Raw genomic sequence first — 18,526 nt, 5'->3', positions numbered from 1 at the left:
CCATAGCCACACGCCGGGCTGAGGAGGGTCCTGGATGCCCCGGCAAGGATGGCAAAGGGCAAGGATCCACCAGGCACCGTGTGGGAGCTGGGGCTCCTGCCGTGCCTGAGCCTTTTTGCATCGCTCACCCCCCACCCCAGAACTGCTGGAGGAGGGCAGCAGCAGGCTGCCAAGCGCTGTCGTTCCTCTGTTTCTGCACCAACAAGGTAGCACCGAGGAGCCAGACCCGTGGAGGGGAATCCACTGCGGTGCCAGCGGCACCTCCACCCCGACAGCCGCACTGCCAGGGCGCAGAGCTCAGCTCTTCCATGCCCGCGGGGCCAACTCCGGAACACTCCTGGCCACGGGGCTGCTCCTCGAGCAAAGCTTCACCGTCAAAATTGCCAGGGCTGAAATTGGCACACGGGTACCGCCTGCTCCTGGGCACAGCGTGCGGGACATACACACACACCCGTTTCTGTACGGGCACCCTCAGCAGCCCAGAGCAGCAGGGAACAGCTTGCCCCCTGCCCGAAAGCTGGGGCTGGCAGCAGAGCCCAAGGCTCCCAGCTGCTTCTCCACCAGCACTTGGTGAGGGTTAAACTGCTCAGCCACCCTCTGCGCCGTTAGCTCTCCCTCTCCAGGGTGGAGCAGCAATTTATGACTAATTTTCTCCTTTTCAGCCATATCAGATACAGCTGTAGGGCAACCCGATCCGTCTTCCCCTGCCCTCCAGCACTGTCCCGCTGCAGTGCGGTGCACACCACAGCCCCCCCCTGTGTGCCTGGGGCCAAACCCCAGGGCCACCCACTGCAGGAAGAGGGTGGCTGGGGCCAGGCAGCCCCCGGATAAAACCTAGGGAGCGAACAGGCAGCCCCAGAAGGAAGCTGCTGGCCCGTCCCCTCTGCCCCACACGACTCCCACCTCCAGCTGTGACTAACTCATCAGCCAGGTGCTACACCCAGGCTAATTAGCCCCAGTTTTGGGGAGGAATTAATTGATCAGATGCATCCTGAGGCTGCTGGCCTGCTGCCCCTGACCTGGGATGCCCCGTGCTTGCCCCATTCTTTTCCTCCCTGTTTTGGGGTCTGGCACAGCCGTGGCCCCGTGGCCAGGCTGGGCTCTCACCACAGCCCCAGCAGAGCCTGGCAGCCCCAAAGCGTCCCCAAACAAAAACACCGCGGAGGCTGCCGGGACAGACAGGAGCTCGTCCCTATCAACAAGGGCTGATAAGAGCTTCTTGCTCAGCAGGAAAAGTGAGACCCAGGGGAAGGGCAACGCCTCGGCGCTGAGCTGGTGGCACAGGAGCCACTGGGCAACCCCGTTGAATCCTCAGCCAAGCCGTTTCTTGCTGACGTCCCCAGCACACGGGATTTCTCACTCCTTCTCGGGTGAAGGAGCCTGGGGCACGAGGAGTTTGTCCCTCAGCCAGTCCAGCGCCGTCCTGTGGGGACGGGAACCCGTGCAAACACAGAGCTAGGGCTGAGCTGCCCATGTGGGATTTGGGGTCTGTGTGTGCCCCAAATGGGTCAGTGCTTTGTACATGGGTTAACGAGCCAAGCCCAGAGTGCAGTGATGGGATTTTCCCCTCCTCATTTAACCCAGACTTGTTTGATCCTTTGGGGCCGAGAAGAGGAGCAGGACAAGGGGATGTGCCTGGAGGAGGTGAAGCATCTGGACACTGGCTTTTATTACTGAGGCTGGGAAAACCTCCAAAAGCGTGTAAGTGAGGGACCTGCGAAAAAAGAAGCGGGTGGGAGAGCAGCAGCTGCTTGCTGGAGCCTGGTGCTGGGCTGTGGGGATGCCTGGAGCAGGCTGGGAGCCGCCGCAATCCTGGAGAAATATTTCCCTCTTGTGGACAAACACAAAGGGCCTCTGGGCAGCAGTGGGGTCCAGCAGCCACCCCACTCCCCAAATGGCAGCTGTGCCACCCCAAACACTGGATGGGGGGCTTAAAGGGAAGTCCCTTCACTTCTGTCAGCCCTGACAGCACCGGGAAGCTGCGTCTTGCCTGCCCTGACCCAGCCCCAGCCTCCCTTCCCAGCCCTGCCTGCAATTGTGACCTCCCCTGCCCTAATCCCCCGCACACCCTCATCGCTGCCTCCCTCCTTCCTGGGTGTGCCGGCGCTCTGCACCCACTCCTGGTCCCATGCCTGCTTACTCACCCTGCCTGGCCCCGCAGCTCCGGACGATGCTGAGTCCCACTGGGGACAGCGTGCCCCATCGCAGGGCTGCTGCTGCCTGGCGGGTGCCATCTCGGCTCCTTCCCTGAGGTCTGTGGGCTGAAGCTCACCCGGGTGATTCAAAACCTCAAGTGGCTCATGAGGATGAAAGCCGCCTGTGCTCCAGCAGCATCCAGGGATCCACCTCCCTGCAGAGCCCCACGAAGCTTGCAGACCCGTGACCCCATCCAGAGCAGACTCGTGTCCCAAACCCCCCACACTGCAGCACTCCTGGAGCTGGTTCTGCCTCCAGCCCCGGTGCTGGGGAGCTCCCTGCAGCCTGGGCTAAGACGTGGCCGGGGAACCTGCAGCCCTGCAGGGCTGGGGAGCCCAAGTGCAGAGCAGAGATGACAGGGAGCAAGCCCCAGCTCCACAAGAATGAGGCCAGGCAACATGTGCAGGGGGCTCCCACCCTGCAGGGTGGAAAGCTGAAGCCTCCTCCTGCTCCAGGAGCATGCATGTGCAGGGTAAACCTGGAGCCATATCCTAAATCTGCCCACAGCAAGGCAGCTGGGAAGCATCCAGGCTTGCTCATCCCCCTGCCAAGGATCCCCCGGTACCTGGATCCCCTCCCAGGGCTGCACCCAACCACTGCACCCAGGGAGCAGGGCAGGGACCCGGGCAGGGACCCAGAGGTTTCTCTTCCAGCCACAGACATGGAGCCAGCATCAGCATTTAATGTTGGAGCAGCAGCACCAGCGCTCACAGCCTGTAGGATCCCCGCCCTGGGGGTGCCAGTGCCCCCGGCCCGTGCACGGCGCTCTGGGTCCCATCTCACCCAAGTGCTCGGCTCCACCACGGGGCACAGCACCACGCCGCCTCGGCCACATCTCCCTGGACGGAGCACGCGGGCAGCGTGGGGCCGCACCCCCACTGCCTCAGTCCAGCCCCTGGCCAGCCATGGGCATCTCAGCCTCGTCACTGCCGCCGCCACAGGTAGGTCTGGATGGAGCTGGCCGGAGCCACGGCCTCGATGAGGCCGACCGTGTCGGCCAGCCCGAAGGTCACATTTTGCAGGGACCTGGAGGGTGAGGAGGGGCAGCAGGGTCAGGAGGATCCTGCAGCAGGTCCTGAGCACCAGCAGTGCATGAGGCCCAGCAGGATGGGTGCGCACGTAACAGCCTGGCCGGATGGGGACCCGTGCTTGCAGGCCGGGCTGCATCACTCACCTGTTGAGGACCACCACCACCACGGCACCGTCGGGGCGCACGAAGGCCGAGTACTCCAGGTCGGTCTTCTTGGACTCTTTGGAGGCGACGAGCCCCACACGCTGGGAGCCCTCTGGGATGAACTTACTGCACAAGTAAGGCCAAGAAGCAAGCCCAGGAATGAGGTCAGACCCCAGCGGAGCTCTCTCAAGACGTCCTGCACGGCTCTGCTCCCACCAAGCCGCTGCTGTGACCACAGAGCTGGAGGCCAGGCAGCTGGGGAGCCCTGACCCACCTGAAGTGCCCCATGTGGTAGAACATGGGCTGCTTGTAGAAGACGCCTTCGCTGCTGTCCACGATGATGGGGCTGTCCACGTAGTTCTTGACCCAGTTAGGACCCCCCTCCAGGTCCAGCGCCAGGTTCCAGTCGGTCCAGCCGGCCACAAAGTGGTTCAGGTTCTGCAACAGGAGACAGCACAGATGTCTGCCCAAGCAGCAGGGCGATGAGGGAAGAGGTGGGGGGTACCAGCACCACTCCTCAGGACCCACCATGCGGGGCAGGGCAGGCTCTCACCGTCAGGATGCTGTGGCTGTACTGGTTCCCCCGCTCCCAGCAGCCCAGGATAACATCCCGCTCCCAGAAGTGGGCCCCGATGCACGCCTCCGTGGCCAGGATGAAGTAATCCGGGAAGAGCTCGTGAGTGGGCACCACGGTGTCCTGTATGGGACCGATGAAGTCCAGGTACCAGTGGATGCCGATGCCGTGGACGTAGCGAGCTGCCTGTTCGTCCTCCAGCACCTGTAAGGGACAAGAGTCGGCCAGCGCCAGGTGCTGGGGGGCAGCACACCAGCACCCGCACCCCGGTGCCGCAGGACGGAGCAGCTGAGCCCTCCGTAGGGACGCACGTCCCAGCAGGAAGGGGCTCAGGACCCCCTGTCCTTCGCTGCGCTCACCACTTTGGCCCAGTGCGGGAGGTGGAGGCGGTTGTCATCCAGGATGATGAGCTGGATGTCGCGGTGGGAGCTGTTGGCCAGCGCGGGGCCCAGGTCCCGCGCGATGAAGTCCCGCTGCTGCTCGGCCGTGAAGCCCAGGCACTGGAAGGGGTAGTTGTTGATCAGCCCGGCCGAGGGCTCGTTCTCAGCCGTCACCGCCCAGAAGGTCAGGTTGTGCTTGGCGTATTCATCCAGAAAGCTGAGCGCAAGGGAAGAGGTGTGATCCAGGGATCTCCCCAGCTCTGCCGCCAAGGATCCCCTTGGCGTCTCCCCCCATCTGCGCCTCTGTACCGCACGAAGTAGTTGGCCCAGGTCTTGTGGTACTTGTCCCCCGCCTGCCCCTTCAGCGTGCCCTTCCCGATGAAGGACTCGCTGGTCTTCATCCAGGCTGGAGAGGTCCAGGGGCTCGCATACAGGGACAGCGGCCGTTTGGCCATGGCCGAGGCTCGGTGCAGGATGGGGATCTGCAGCACGGGGCAGAGAGAGCGGCTCAGCTATAAGCCCCTGTGCCCCTTCCTGCATGATCCCCTTGCTCCCGCCCGCTGCTCACCTTCAGCTTCGTGTCCTCATCCCGCAGGCTGAAGTGGGTGAGCTCGTAGTCATAGGGGACATCATCGTAGGTGTAGGCGTGCAGGGAGAAGTCACAGCTGGCCATTGGGATGCGGACGAGGTTGTACTCAAGCCCTGCCAGGCACAGAGGGGTTGGGATAGGCAGCGTGACAGGAGGGCTCCAAGCCCCACCAGCTCCCAGGCAGCAGCTCCAAAGGGTCCCCATCACCAGCCCTCCTGCCTTCCCCACGACTCCTCACCTTCCTCAGAGAAATAGGAGCGCAGCAGGTGGTCCTGGGCTTTCTCGGGCAGGGAAAGGATGTTTATGGCAGCTGAGTCAGTGACAGAGCCACCAAATCCCTTTATCTTCTGGTATCGCTGCGTCGTGTCCACAGTCAGGACGAGATCTGCAGGGGAAGAAACGCAGCGTGACAGAGGGTTGAGGGAAGGGCTAGGCCCATTTCCATCAGCCACAGCAGGTACCTGGGGCACGGAGGCTGCGTTGGAAGCTCCCCTCGCTGCGCTCCAGCCGCTTGCCGGCCTTGCTGCTCTCGTACTTGACGTAGGTGCCTGGGGACGGCAGCACCACGGGGTCCAGCGTGTCGCAGTACGTGGCATTGCACACGCACACCATGGAGTCACGGCCAAAGTACTTGGGGCTGCAGGGCCGGGCACCTGCGGGCACGGGCAGATGCTGGAGGGGGACGCTCCCTAAGGGGCTGTGCCCCTTGGAAGCTCTCCCCGTGCCATGGGGTGCTCCCTGAAACCCTCCAGCCCCACACTCCTCACCCTACCCGCACCCCAGAGCCCCCCATACAGCATCCATATAGAGTCCATATAGCCCCTGCCACCCCACCCCGTCCCTGCACTCACCTGCAGCCCTGGGCACCGCCTGGAGCAGCAGCAGCCAGCCCAGGACCCCGGCACACTGGGCCCACATGGCACCGCCACGTCCCCTTGGCTCGGGCAGACCCGGGGGAGCAGACCCTGTGAGTCGGGGGGCACGCCGTTAGGAAAGCCTCGAGCAGCCCCAGAAGAGCCGTTCGCAGCTGTGCTGGCACCGCGTCCGCGCTCGCTGCCAGGCCGCCTCCGCAGCGCCGGTGCCAGCCTCGCCTTTAAGGGGACCCGAGCTTCCCGTCCCTCCCACGCCTCGGCTCTTCTTCCAGGAGCAGGACGGGGACAGGGCGTGATGGGGACAGGCCAAGGCCCATCCCGCACGCGTGCCTGGCACGGCAGCGCCTTGCTCAACCGGGGTCACGGAATCACGGCACTGCGCATCGGGGTGGCGGGGAGCTCAGAGCCCACCTCGTTCCCACCCCCACCACGGGCACCAGCCCAGGCTGCCCCCAGCCCCATTCGTGCCCCCGACCCCCTCCAGCCCCCAGCCCCCTCCTGCCCCCGGTCCCCTCCAGCCTGGCCCCGGCCCCCCCCCCAGGTCTGGGTCCCCTCATCTCTCCGGGCAGCCTGCGCCGTTCCCCGCCACCCCCCCGGTGAAGGATTTCCCCCCGTTCCCCTCCCCTGAGCCCCCTCCCCCGGCAGCCCCGAGCCTCCTGCCCCGCTCCTCTCCCCGCTGCCCCCGTCGGGCCCGTAGCCCGGTTCCCGTTCCCGTTCCCGTTCCCGTTCCGGGACGCCCGAGGGGAGCCGCGCCCCCCCCCCCCCACCGGCGGGTCCCGGGAGGAGGCTGCCGGGCGCTCACCCACCGCCGGCCCGGACCCCGGACCCCGGCTCCCGGCCCCCGGCTCCCGTCCCCGGGCACCAGCCCCGTCCCCGCGCTCCCGGCACCGAACGGAGCCGCCACCGGGCGCCGCCCCGCCGCTCACGTGACCGCCGGTGTCAGCTGACACACCGGCACCGGGTCCCCCCCCCCCCTCCCCGGTCCCCACGGTCCCCACGGAGCCCCCAGGCGCCCATCCAGGCCCCCCGGCCCCGTCGGGCAGGCGAACACCTTTATTTGGTTCTCTAGCGAGTGGCGGAGCAGCTGCAAGCGCCGCAGCCCGGTGGCAACGGGACGGGCCCCCACCCCCCCCACACCGACACCCCTAAATCTGTGCAGGGTCCCCCGGGGCGGTACCGGGGGGCGGGGGGCGCGGGGACACGCAGGCACGGCCGGTGCGGGACGGGGCAGGGGGGGCCAGGCACAACCGGCGGGGCTGGGACGTGGGTGCAGGGCCAGGGCGCTACCGGGATGGGGCCAGGGCACTGCCGGTATGGGGCCAGGGCGCTACCGGGACGGGGCTGGGGCACGGCCAGCGCAGGGGACCAGGGACAGCAGTGGGGACAAGGCACGGGCACTGCGGGCACAGGCACGGGGTCGGGGCAGGGGACGGGGGCACAGCCCGCTTGGCCCCACAGCGGCCACCCCAGGGGACCAGCCCCTCGCCCCCGACCCCGGGAAGGGGCCATGAGGAAGCCCCAGGACAGCGACACCAGGGCCCGGCCCCACAGGTGGGGAGCAGCGTCCAGGAGCGGGGCCCTCCTGGCACCCCCCAGCTCCAGGGTCTCTGCGGAGGCCGAGGCTGTGCCACGGGGCCAGCGCTGCCCTCAGAGGACGCTCTCCTTGCAGGTCCCGCTGAGGCTCCGCGGGCGGCCACGCTCCAGCCGGCGGGCGGACAGGAGCCGGCGCAGGGACGAGGTGGAGCTCAGGTCCCCGCAGCTCCGCAGGTGGATGCCTTCCTGGCGCTGCTCCGCTCCCGGCCAGGCGCTCCAGGGGACCTGCAACCCCATGGAGACAGGCTGTGGCACTGCTTGCCCACCCTAAGGGACGACTCCCGCAGCAGGAGGGGATGCCTGTGCTTTGGGGGAAGCCTGTGTGCTCCAGCAAGGAGGCTGGAGGCAGGCGGATGTGCTGGGCAGGATGGCAGGAGTGGCAGGGGATGGCAGAGGCGTGCATGACACGCACACGCTGTCATTAAGGACAGACTTGTTCCCATCGCGGCTCCCCGGGCTGCGCAAGGCCTCCAGAGTCCCGCAAGGGACGGCTAATCCCAGAAAGCAGGAAAAGGATCATTACGCTCCCCAGCTGGGAAATCGAGGCTGGGATTTCACAGTGGCTTCCTCGAGGCTGCAGTGACTCAGGAGCAAAGCCAAAGCCATTGCAACACACGGGGCTTTCACACTCACGGCTACAGCTGGCCAGGGCCAAGGGGAAGGGACACATCCTGGCTCAGGACAGGCAACACCCAGCCGCAGGGGGACAGAGGACCCAGGACCCCAGGGAGGCCAGCGCCAAGGTGCTGGTGGGTGGGAGAGGGCATGTGTGGGGCTCCCTGAGGAAGGAGAACTGGGGAAGGGTGGGCAGGGACGCCCCGTTTGTCAGAGCCTACCTGCTTGTGCCCCTGGGGGCTGTGCCCAGGCACCTCCACTGCAGCTGCGGGGTTGCGCTTGGGTCTCTGCAGGAACCTGGCCACCAACCCGCGGGTGCCCCGGCAGACCTTCAGGTCCCCCAGGGAGCGGGTCGTTGTCTTCGACAGCTGCTGCGTCACCTTCTTGGACACCGGCAGCTTGTTCTTCCCCACGGAGCCAGCGCGGAGCAGCGGGGGCGAGTCACAGTGCGAACGGTGGAGCAGGCAGGCCTCCGAGCACAGCCCTGCAGAGATGGAGCTATGATGTGCCAGGCAATGTGGCCCTGTCCCTGCAGTCCCCGTCCCCACTGTCCCTTGTCCCCACAGCTCTGGGGACCCTCTCATATCCTGTTGCCTACCAGTGGGCACAGAAGCACATGCAGATCTCCAGCATCCCATCGCCAAAAAGGGTGATGCTGACCCCTCAAGGGACTGCCGAAACCCTCCCCCTAACCCTCCCCACTGTTTCCCAGTGCCCGCAGAGGACTGTGCCCTGACCTGTATCTGCAGAGGAATTGGACACGTTATCCTCCAGTGCTTTGGTATAAAGTACTTCCCTGAAATCTGCTGGAAGCACAAAGAACACATTCAAAGTTTGGCATTGTCCTGTGCTGCCGTGCAGCCCCACAGTACCAGCCGGCACCCCCACCAGGCCCAACACCAGCATCCCCATCCTCCCGGCCAAGCAGTCCATGTGCCTGCCCCTCCCCCTTCCCCTGGAGCAGCCACCAACCCCAGCCCAGCTTTAACCCTGCCCGGCCTCAAAGAAATGCAGCAAAGCCCACGGAGCATTCCAGCTGCACCAGTCAGAAACTGCTGCACACACGTCCCCGTCTCGGCAGCCGTTCCCACCTACCGGTGTCACCAACCATCAGGACACCGGGGTCGCTGTGCGATCTCACGAGGGGCCGCTGGCTCAGCCCTGGGGCTGGAGACGAGGGGCAGGAGGTCTCGCTGTTGCGCCGCGGGTGGAAGAGGCGCCCGCTGCCAGGTCCTGCGGAGCGGCTGCCCCTCTGCCCCTGTAGTGAGCTCTTGTCCTTGAGCCGCACCTCGGGGAAGCAGGGCCCGATGCAGCGGGCCAGCCCCTCCAGGCGGTTGCAGCTGTGGGTCACGGCTCCCCCCACCAAGATGCCGTTGTGGCCGGGCTCTGCCGTGGAGCAGGAGTAGGAGCGCTCGCCACGTGCCCGGGGCTGCGGCGTCTCCTCGAAGGGCCCCTGCAAGCCCAGCGTGGGGCTGCGCGCGTGGTGGCTGCACTGCACGCAGTCCACGCTCAGGCAGTAGTCAGCACGGCTGCGCTGGATGGAGCGGAAGAGGACGTAGTCCACGGAGCGCATGGAGCCCTGGAGCTCCAGCAGGCACGAGTCCTCCGAGGGGCTGCTGTCCCCGGGGATGTCCACGATCTCGGACATGATCAGGGACCCGCTGTCCATGGACACTGCAAGGAGAAGAGCAGGCGTCAGCATCGAGCTTGCTGCAGAGGGTAGGTCCTGCAGCGCTGGGCCTGGCCCGCTCCCCCCTGCTCCGCACCGGGGGTGCGCAAACAAGGCCGCGCTCACCTTCCCCGCTGAGCACGATGGAGGGGACGCGGTCGCAGGTGCAGGCGTGCGAGCCATCAGTCAGCTGCGAGTCGAACAGCGTGGCCTGCAGGGCAGCGCCGTCAGGGCACAGGCAGGGCAGGAGCGGAGCCACGCTCTGCCCACGGCCCTGCGGCTCCCACCTGGCTGTCCCCGCGCAGCCCCATCACGGTCTCATAGGAGGGGGGAAAGTCGGTCGGGTAGAGAGGCACAGGGCTGTCCATGGAGCCATTGTAGGTGATGCTGAAGAGGCAAGAGCAGAAAAGCCACCTCAGGTGGGACAAGCTCTGTTTGGTGACAAACGCCCCCCCTGCTGCTGCACTGAAGCGCGCAGGCCCGACTACAGCGCCCTTGCTCCCTGCTGGGTACCTCTGCGCGTCGGTCTCGGAGCTGCACGTGTACTCAGGTGGGTAGTATGGGGGGGGTGGCACCGGAGGCACGAACTCCTCGAAGTCCAGCATGCTCTGCAGAAAGGTGTCGGGGGGCGACGTGCATTCCAGTGTCACAGAGTTGGAGCGCTGGGGGACCAGCTGCAGGGAGAGGGAACAAGGAAGAGCTGGCGTAAGGGGCAGACACTCCCTGTCCAGAGATCCGGCAGGAGTACACGTCCTGCTCCTCTTGGTCCCCACAGGGCCCCTCAGCCAGGTCCTGCCCCGGCCCCCTGGTGGCCCAGCCAGCCTGGGGATGCTGCCCAGTCCCATGTCCTTGCGGGTCAGGGCCAGGCCTCACCACGTGGACAATATCCAGGGAGAAGATCTGGATGCAGCACACGACAGCAGAGAGCGTGCAGATGATGGTGGAGAAGACGGTCAAGCCACAAACACTGAAGAGGAGATCCTGGGGAGGAGCAGGACGAGCTATGGGCACCCACAGAGCCTGGAGGGGCGCTCTCCAAGGAGCCCTCACCCACCTTGAGTGCCACGCGGATGCTCCGGCAGTCAGGGTTGGGGAACATGGTCAGCATCTCGCTCTGCTGGCTGCAGGAAGCAGGCGCATGCTCCAGGTAGGTCTGGCAGCAGATGCACGAGTCCTTCTCCTGGGGACGAGGAACGCCATGAGGGACCTCCAGACCCCGTGCTCTCTCCCAAGAGCCACCAGAGAACCCAGCCACCAGCTCCCCACGTCCTCGGAGCCCTGCAGCTAGGGACGATTCGCTGTGCCACGGCCTCTCCGCCTTGTCCAGCCTCACCCTCTCGCAGGCCTCCAGGGACTTCACCAGCTGCGCGTTCTGGCAGGACAGGATGGACCCGGCCAGGCTCAGCATGACGCCCAGCACCGACAGCAGCGTGAAGAAGGTGATCTGCAGCGGGGAGGAGAGGGGCTGAGAGCTGGGCAGGGCTGGCAGGGCAGGGAGCCGAAACGCGGGCACGGCCACGAGTGTGAGGGTGGTGGCGGGGGGCACACGCGGCCCCCTCCAGCCTGCCCAAAGACATCTGCACAGGGGAGGGTCCCCACGACACCTACCACCAGGGTGAAGGGCCGCTTCCAGGAGACGATGCCGATGAGCCCGGACAGCGCCAGCTGCAGACACATGCCCAGCAGTGAGGATGGGGAGGGGTCCCTGCTGGGCAGCGTGGCCCAGAGCAGCCCCCCCCTTCCTGGGAAGAGCCCCCCAAGCCTTGCTGGCCCAGAGCTGGCCAGGGAGCAGCAGGGCCATACGGACTGCTCCTGTGCTGCAAGCCTGGAGAAATTGCTGATTCAGGGCAGCAGAGAGCCCGGGGACTGCAGGCAGCTCTGTGCCGGGCAGCAAGGCCAGGCCCGGCCCGGTGCCGCAGGGTCGCACCGGGGTCCTGCCCTCACCCAGTGTCCATGGCAGGCAGAGTGTCCCGTGGCACAGCTCGGGAGCAAGGCCAGGCTGCCCCGTACCCCTCCACGCTGCCACTGCCGCACCCCACACACCCTTCCCCTGCCCCTTCGGGACAGGCCAGTGAACACATCACCTCGATACATGCCCCCCACCACCAAGACACGGCTCTGGGGTCCCCATCCCTGACAGTCACCCCAGGGGAACCCCCGGGATTCTCCCGCGGTGCCTTGCAGCAGCCCCCCGACACAAGGTGGAGGAACAGCAGGGCCACACTCCCCACGGGGACCGGCAGCCAATTCAGCACGGTGCCTTGGGAGCAGCGGGGACCCAGAGCAGCAGACCCACACCAGGCCCCTCAGCATGCGAGCCCCTGCCCCGCACTCACCGAGAAGCCGGCCCAGGAGGGGCAGGAGTGACGGATCTTGGCGGAGGGCGTGATGGTGGCTGCCACCAGGCTGAAGGTGACGATGAGGACGCCCAGGATGACCTGGATGAAGCCCAGAACCAGCAGGATCTGCAGCCAGGTCCTCTGGACGCGGAGGTGGGTGAGGCTGCGAGACGTGCGGCCGGTCAGCGAGTGGCTGGAGTCGCTGGGGGAGGGCATGGCGGCCCCAGGCAGTGAGCGGGAGCCACCGGCCCCAGAGCCCCCTGGAGCCCCGGGGCCACCGGTGGGACCACGCCAGGACGGGGACGAGCGGCCCAGGGGAAGCAGGAGCGGGTACTCGCCACGAACAGGCCGGGCTCCACCTTTTGTCTCCCGGAGGATGCCGAGGGTGGTTCTTCCCCGCGCTGGGTGCTCCGGGCAGCGCCCACGGCCACGCAGGACCCGGGGCTCCCAGGAGGTCCTCGGGATGTCCCGGGAGGACAACCAGCCTCAGCGGTCCCTGCGCATCCCACTGCTGCCCTGGCTCCGGCCAGCGAGCCCGCCTGGAGCCGCGGGCCTGGGGCTTCTCCCCTCTTGCCGTCCCTCGAGCCCTGGGTTCAGGCCACCAGGCGCTGGGGCTGCTCCGCAAAGACCAAGAGACGGTGCCGGGAGCGCGGCCCCCGGGCCGTGCAGGGGATCCCCGAGGCAGCGGCAGAAGGCAGGGGCGAGCTCGTGGTTGCGCTCCCCCCCCGCGCCCCCGAGCATCCTCCGGAGGCAGCGGGCACAGGGTCCGGGCGCACGGAGCCCCGCGCGAAACCGGCCCGGTCCGGAGCCCTCCCCCCAAAAAATAGCCCCGCTTCCTCCGCTGCCGTTACCGGCGGCCGCGCCGTCCCGGGCCCCCCAGCCCCGGCTGCGGGCGGAGGGACCGCCCGGCCGGCGGGATGCCGCGGGGAGCGCGCCCGAGCATCGCCCCCGCCGCGGCCTCCGGGGGCCGCTTCCCGGAGGGCGGCGGGGCGCGGAGCGGGGTCGGGGGGGAGGCGGCGGAGCGGGCGCGCCCCAGGCGGAGCCGGGCGGATCCGGGCTCGCTCCCGCCGCCGCCCGCAGCCCCGCCGGGAGCCCGGGATGCGGCGGCCCCCCCCCGGCCCGCCCCTGCGCGGCACGCCGGGAGCTGTAGTCCGGGAGGCTCCGGTGCGTCCCGGCCGGCCCCGTTTCCCACCCCCTTTCCCCGTGGCGACGCAGCGGAGGCGAGGAGGAGTCGGAGTCGGTTTATTTCTTAAATTAAACCTGAAGGCGGCGTGGCGTTCGGCACAGCAGCACGGGACAGGCCGGAAGGGGAGCAGCGCGGCCCCGGGGCAGCAGGAGGGGAAGCGGCGGCGGCCGCCGGGTCCCAGCCGTGGGGGGCGCAGAGCGGAGCCCCCCCCCCCCAGCAGCAGGGAGCCGGCCCCCAAGGGAAGGCACGACCCCGTCCCACCACCCCAGGAGCAGCAGGAGGGGAACCAGCCGCATCCACTGGTGGATGAAAGCAGAACTCGTGGTCCCCAGTCCCCTGGTCCTCTTGGGGGCACTGGTGGATGGGGCTGGGGCCAACAGGGGCAAGGGGACACAGGGCACAGTGTGGGCAGTGCTGCACGCAGGGACGGGCTCAGCCCCCCAGGAGGGAGGAGGGTGAAGCCACACAAAGAAAGGACACAGCTGACTGGGGAGTGCTAGGGAGAGGGAGGGGGGCACCGTCCCAACAACGGGCAGAGATGAAGAAAGGAAAAGCTGTTCACATCCCCGAGGGCTGGGAGCAAGGAGGGGCAGAGGGAGCTCAAGCTGGAGAGGTACGAGGAGCCCTCCTCAGCACCCAGCCTGGATTTAGGGTCCACCAAGCACCAGTCCCAGAGAGGGACTGCACGCAGGCTAAAGGCAAAGAGCCGCCATCAGAAGCTGATGCGCCACCGCTGCCTGCAAAGCAGTGCTCTCCTCACAGCCCCGTGCTTGGAGTAGGCTCAGCCCAGCACCATGAAGGACAAAGGAAGGGAACGGGATGGAGTCTGCCTCCCAGCTCAGCACCCTGGGGACAGAGCCAGCCCAATCCCACATGAGCACTCCCCTGGGGAAGACAGGAATGATTTCTGGGCAGGGAATGAGGTCCTGCTTCCAAGAAGAGGCAGGCAAAAGCCTCCAGGGCTGAGCCAGCCCACACACACCCTGGGACTGGACACAGGTGGGAACCCTCTGTGCCCTGGAGCACACAAGTGGCATCACCAGGTGGGGAAAGGGGAGATCCTGGCCAATAGAGAGGAAGGGCAGCAGCCATTTCAGTCCCTGTCACACACCCGGAGGGGACTCCTGCCCCCCAGCAACTGGTGCTGGAAGGAAGGACAATGACTGGGCCACTGCACCTCCCCCCCAGCTCCTTCCCCCAGTCCGCTGAGGGAGGGAAGGGGACCAGCACGAACCAGACCAGCCTCCATCCACGAGGAAAGGGGTTAGAGCAGCAAACGATTCAGGCACCAGCACTTCCAAGCTGGGATGAGGCAGCCTCTGACAGCTGATGCAGACACACGGGGATCCAATGAAAGTGCAACTTGGATTTCCTCTTCTTTACCAAACAGCCCACGTGTGAGGGACAAGCCAGGGCCCCCATCCCGCTAGGGTGCCCGGAAGGCGTTGGTGGCCGCACCCGCAGCAGCGTTGGCCGCCGCTGTGCGCACTGCCTGGTTGGAAAAGACCCCTGCGGCAAACTCCTCCTGCGCCTTCTGGAAGCTGGCACCCGTCCGGCGGTACAGAGAGTGAATCTGGAAGAGAGCAGCAGGCTCAGGAGTCACTGCCCCAGCCCCATTCCAACACCAAGTGAACAGAGCTGTGCTCCACGCCAGCCCAAACCCACGCATCCCGATGTTTTGCCCCAGCGTTCACTCCTCACTCACCTTTTTCAGCATAATGATGCCCAACACAGCCACCGCTGTGAAGAACAAGGACACCAGGATCATCATCACAGCCACAGCCGTGTTCTTCCTCAGCGCTATCAGACTCAATATCCAGCCACTGTAAAACAAGCAGCGGCTGTCCACGGGTTCCCTCTGCCCCACCTGCCTCCCCCTGCTCCGGGGTGAGCGCAGCACGTACCTGAAGCCCCAGTTGGGTATGCCGATGGCCTGCAGCACGTACATCACGTTCTGGGCAAAGAAGACGAAGAAGAAGACAAAGAAGTTGAACGAACTGTCACTCCTGGGAGAAAGAAACAGACGAGGTTAGGCCAGAGAAAGCGATTCTCAAACCTTCCTCAAAAGCAAGGAGAACAGGCAGGCACCAGACGTGCCAGTGGTTAAGGGACTTGTAACGGGGAGAGGGGGGAAGCAAGAAGAAGAGGCACAAGGCAGTACAGGGATGTCCAACAACAGCCACGGGAAAACACTCCTGTGACCTCCTTTGCCCCATCCAGAGCAAAACGCGTTTCTCACAGAGGGGTTCAGCCCAGGATCACATCCCTGAGACCCGTAGGAAACACAGGTACGGCGCTGGGACACCCTCAGTGCGCAGTCCTGTTCTAGCACAGAGCCTGGTTTCCTCCGTTACAAGCACCAGCCTGGCTGACGTCCCACCCCACTGCTTTGCTGGCCCGTGAGCTCCAGCAGATACACACCTGAAGGCTTTGTACATGGGCCTATACCAGCAGACGAAGGAGCAGGGCGTGTAGAGAAGAGCCCAGAGAATGGAGAGGCCGAACCCAGAACCTGATGAGGGATCCACGCAGAACCAGGCGAGCGAGGACAAGAAGTTCAGGAAGAGAGCAATGGTGCTGGCTGAGGGAGAGGACATCGGTCAGGCGCCCCAAGCAAGGCTCCCCACTCCCCATGCCAAGAAATCACCCCCCTGGGCCTAGGCACCGAGTTGCAATCGCAACTTCTCCAGAGCAGCAGCATTCCCTCACGTGCAGGAGGCTCGATCCTCTACCTGCTCCCCAGACCTCACGTTCCACGCGGGGACTCACCCATCCAGAGGTAATACATGGTCGAAACTGTCTTCTGGAAGTCAGCGGGGATCTCCACGGGGATGTCCTGGTAGAAGCAAGGCTTCACAGGGCAGAAGGACGGCAGCGGGGGCCAATTGTTCAGTCTCGCTGCAGAGCAAAAGGAGGTGAGAGGCAGAGAAGCGCAGCACCATGCAGAAGGGGCCCGAGGGGCTCTGGGCACTCACTGGCACCGCTGCCGAGGGCGGCGTTCTGCAGCTCCCGCTCCCGCCGGTCCAGCTCCTCCGCCTTGCGGTTCAGCTCCTCCTGCCGCTTCAGCAGCTCGGCCGTGGCGGCTGCCGCCGAGGCCTGCGGAGGACACGCGGCCCTCAGCTGCCCGCTCCTCCCCCGGCCCACCCGGGCTGCCCCCGCCCAGCCCCGGTACCTGCGTCCCGTAGGAGCCGTAGTTCCGGGGCTCCGTGGGGCTCGGTCTCCTCGGGGGCTGCGCGGTTCCCTGCGGCGGCGGCACGCCTACGGCGGGCGGGGCCCCGGCCGGGGCATGGTACGGCGGCGGTGGCGGCTGCGGGACCGAGAAGGAGGCGCTGAGCCGCCGGTAGAGCCCGGCCGCGACGCGCCGAGCCCCGGGCAGGGCCACCGGGAGGCGGCCCCGGGGCACCGCGGGGCCCGGGCCCACCCCCGGCTCACCGCGCCGTTCTCGAAGGGGTTGTAGGCGTCCAGCGCCGCGCTTTCGGGGCCGGGCCGGTGCTGCACCACGGCGGGGTCCTGCAAGAGACGCGGCAGGGGCTGGCACCGGGAGCGGGGCCGGTACCGGGGCCCGAAGCGAGGCCCGGGGGCGGGACGGGGCCGCCCCGCACCTGGAAGGGGTTGTCCGGGAGCACCGCGGGGCCGCCGCGCTGCGCCATGGCCGCTCCGGGACCGGCACCGGCAGCACCGGGACCGCCCCGCGACGGCACCGGACGGGCCTCGCCGCAGGGGGCTCTGCGCCTGCGCGGGGCGGGGCGGAAGCGAGCACGTGACGCGGCCACGTGGACCTGGGGTCACGTGGCGCCGAGCCCTTTTCTCTCCCCCCCTCTTTTTCAGCCGCTCTACCCCGTCCGCAGCGCAGGGGCTGCTGGGAGCGCGTCTCCATGGCAACGCCGTCCCCATGGCAACGCCGGGATGGGGCCCGGCCTCCCCGGGGCCTACCAGGCCTCACCCGGCCCCACCGGGCCTGGCCCCACCCGCCCTGGGCCCCGTTCAGCCAGGCCCAGCAAAAAGGCGCTCTCCCCTGCGGGTACCCAAAAGGTCTCAGCCCCAAAGCCAAAGATTTGCCCAAATCTCGCCGTTGCAGCCCCGGGGCCAGGCGAGCGTTAGCCCCGAGTGCAGCAAGGCGGCTGCTTCACTGCCCCCCAGCGATGCACGGCGGGTTTCGTGGACGTGAAACGGTCAGGGAGGAATTGGTGGCACGACAAGCGGCTGGGGTAATTAAAGTGGTGCCTCCCGGATGGGTTATTTATGGGGATTGCCGATTCCAGCAGCTACAGGCAGCGTGCCGACAGCCCCCTCCCAAAAAGGAATTCCCCAGCATGAGAGATAAATCCCCACCTGCCTCTAGTTCCCATCCCAGACTTCAGTACTCAGCAGCAACTACACCTCTTGTCTAAAAATCTCCCCTCCTTCTGAATAGAGGAGATTTAAAGTTATGCACAAAGCTGTGAGCTCCCCCCTCAGCCCGGACAGCTGCCACCTCACCGTGGTGCTCTTGGCTGGGAAGTTAAAAGCTGCAGATTCAGATTTTGGACACCACGGTGCTGTGTTTTCTGAAGTCTGACAGACTGCAGATATTATTTGCTCAATTTAATTCCAATGCAGGCTCACCCAGGGGCTGGCTACAGATGCAGCAGGACCAGGTCTTCCCCCCACTCTCATTCCCTGGCACACACCACCTGAGCTGCATGGCTGTCTGCTGTCTGACCGGGCAGTGCTGCAGGAACCAGGTAAAAGCTTCCAGCACAAGCTCTTTAAGACCACAAGTGCGTGGAGATGAGCCAGAGTCATTCCTTTTGTGACACCCCCAACTAACTCCAGGTGAAGCTGGTGTTTTCCTTTATCTCTTTGCATGATGACATGGACAGAGTCTGCCACAGACTGATGGCACAACAACAAAGGGACACACTTGTGTAGAACAGACCACGTCTGCTGTTCCTGATACAAGACTCTTCCAGACACGCGTGGGCAAAGCAGCAAGACAGAGGTCCCATCAGGTCTATGACTTCCCCCAGCAAATCCCATGGAAAAGCCCAAGTCAAGGGCCCAGCCTCACAAAGAGGCACAGGCAGACCCATTTCCCTGTGCTGGGCTACAGCACACACTGCTGGGCCACCCCCTGTAGGCATCTGTACAGCCCTCGATCACCTGCCCATGGAGTAAGGGGGTTTCTCTAGTAAAGCAGCACTTAGGCTGCTCCCTTCAGACCTTTTGAGCCTGGCTTTACCACACATATCTAAGTAGTCCCTGTTATCCTTTTGCTAGTAGAAAGACTTGTTTCATATACTAAATCTTCCTACCTTTGAATACCAGTCTCAGGGCACAACACAGGACCCATGTTTTGC

General features: G+C 65.9%; 3 protein-coding genes across 6 annotated transcripts; all 3 read right to left on the bottom strand.

The window, feature by feature from the left end:
- Window positions 1-2,862: 2,862 nt before the first annotated feature.
- On the bottom strand, window positions 2,863-6,681 carry GBA1 (glucosylceramidase beta 1). Of its 2 annotated transcripts, none has more exons than XM_082780640.1 (11): window positions 6,588-6,681; window positions 5,765-5,878; window positions 5,375-5,566; window positions 5,152-5,298; window positions 4,893-5,026; window positions 4,634-4,806; window positions 4,304-4,541; window positions 3,924-4,148; window positions 3,645-3,808; window positions 3,371-3,496; window positions 2,863-3,222 (listed from the first exon to the last, which is right to left on the bottom strand). In XM_082780640.1, the coding sequence occupies exons 2-11, from the start codon at window positions 5,829-5,831 to the stop codon at window positions 3,120-3,122; spliced, it is 1,569 nt and encodes a 522-aa protein (XP_082636766.1). In that variant the 5' UTR covers window positions 5,832-5,878; window positions 6,588-6,681; the 3' UTR covers window positions 2,863-3,119. The 2 variants fall into 2 exon arrangements, with proteins under 2 accessions (XP_082636766.1, XP_082636767.1); XM_082780641.1 differs by having other exon boundaries at window positions 6,592-6,665.
- A 154-nt stretch (window positions 6,682-6,835) lies between these two features.
- Window positions 6,836-13,052, bottom strand: ENTREP3 (endosomal transmembrane epsin interactor 3). 3 transcript variants are annotated; one of them, XM_082780597.1, is made up of 12 exons: window positions 11,999-13,052; window positions 11,271-11,327; window positions 10,996-11,106; window positions 10,717-10,842; window positions 10,536-10,643; window positions 10,176-10,336; window positions 9,950-10,049; window positions 9,789-9,873; window positions 9,089-9,667; window positions 8,731-8,799; window positions 8,215-8,477; window positions 6,836-7,603 (listed from the first exon to the last, which is right to left on the bottom strand). In XM_082780597.1, the coding sequence occupies exons 1-12, from the start codon at window positions 12,215-12,217 to the stop codon at window positions 7,433-7,435; spliced, it is 2,049 nt and encodes a 682-aa protein (XP_082636723.1). In that variant the 5' UTR covers window positions 12,218-13,052; the 3' UTR covers window positions 6,836-7,432. The 3 variants fall into 3 exon arrangements, with proteins under 3 accessions (XP_082636723.1, XP_082636724.1, XP_082636725.1); XM_082780598.1 differs by having other exon boundaries at window positions 8,731-8,796; XM_082780599.1 differs by lacking the exon at window positions 8,731-8,799.
- A 182-nt stretch (window positions 13,053-13,234) lies between these two features.
- On the bottom strand, window positions 13,235-16,927 carry SCAMP3 (secretory carrier membrane protein 3). Its single transcript, XM_082780595.1, has 9 exons — window positions 16,790-16,927; window positions 16,620-16,697; window positions 16,360-16,494; window positions 16,163-16,283; window positions 15,957-16,085; window positions 15,609-15,768; window positions 15,092-15,193; window positions 14,893-15,010; window positions 13,235-14,760 (listed from the first exon to the last, which is right to left on the bottom strand). The coding sequence occupies exons 1-9, from the start codon at window positions 16,835-16,837 to the stop codon at window positions 14,614-14,616; spliced, it is 1,038 nt and encodes a 345-aa protein (XP_082636721.1). The 5' UTR covers window positions 16,838-16,927; the 3' UTR covers window positions 13,235-14,613.
- Window positions 16,928-18,526: the final 1,599 nt, after the last annotated feature.

Source organism: Aythya marila, assembly GCF_965140915.1.
Source record: "Aythya marila genome assembly, chromosome: 29".
Classification (NCBI taxonomy): domain Eukaryota; kingdom Metazoa; phylum Chordata; class Aves; order Anseriformes; family Anatidae; genus Aythya; species Aythya marila.
Note: the sequence above shows the minus strand (reverse complement) of the source record. Positions and strands in the feature narration are given on the sequence as shown.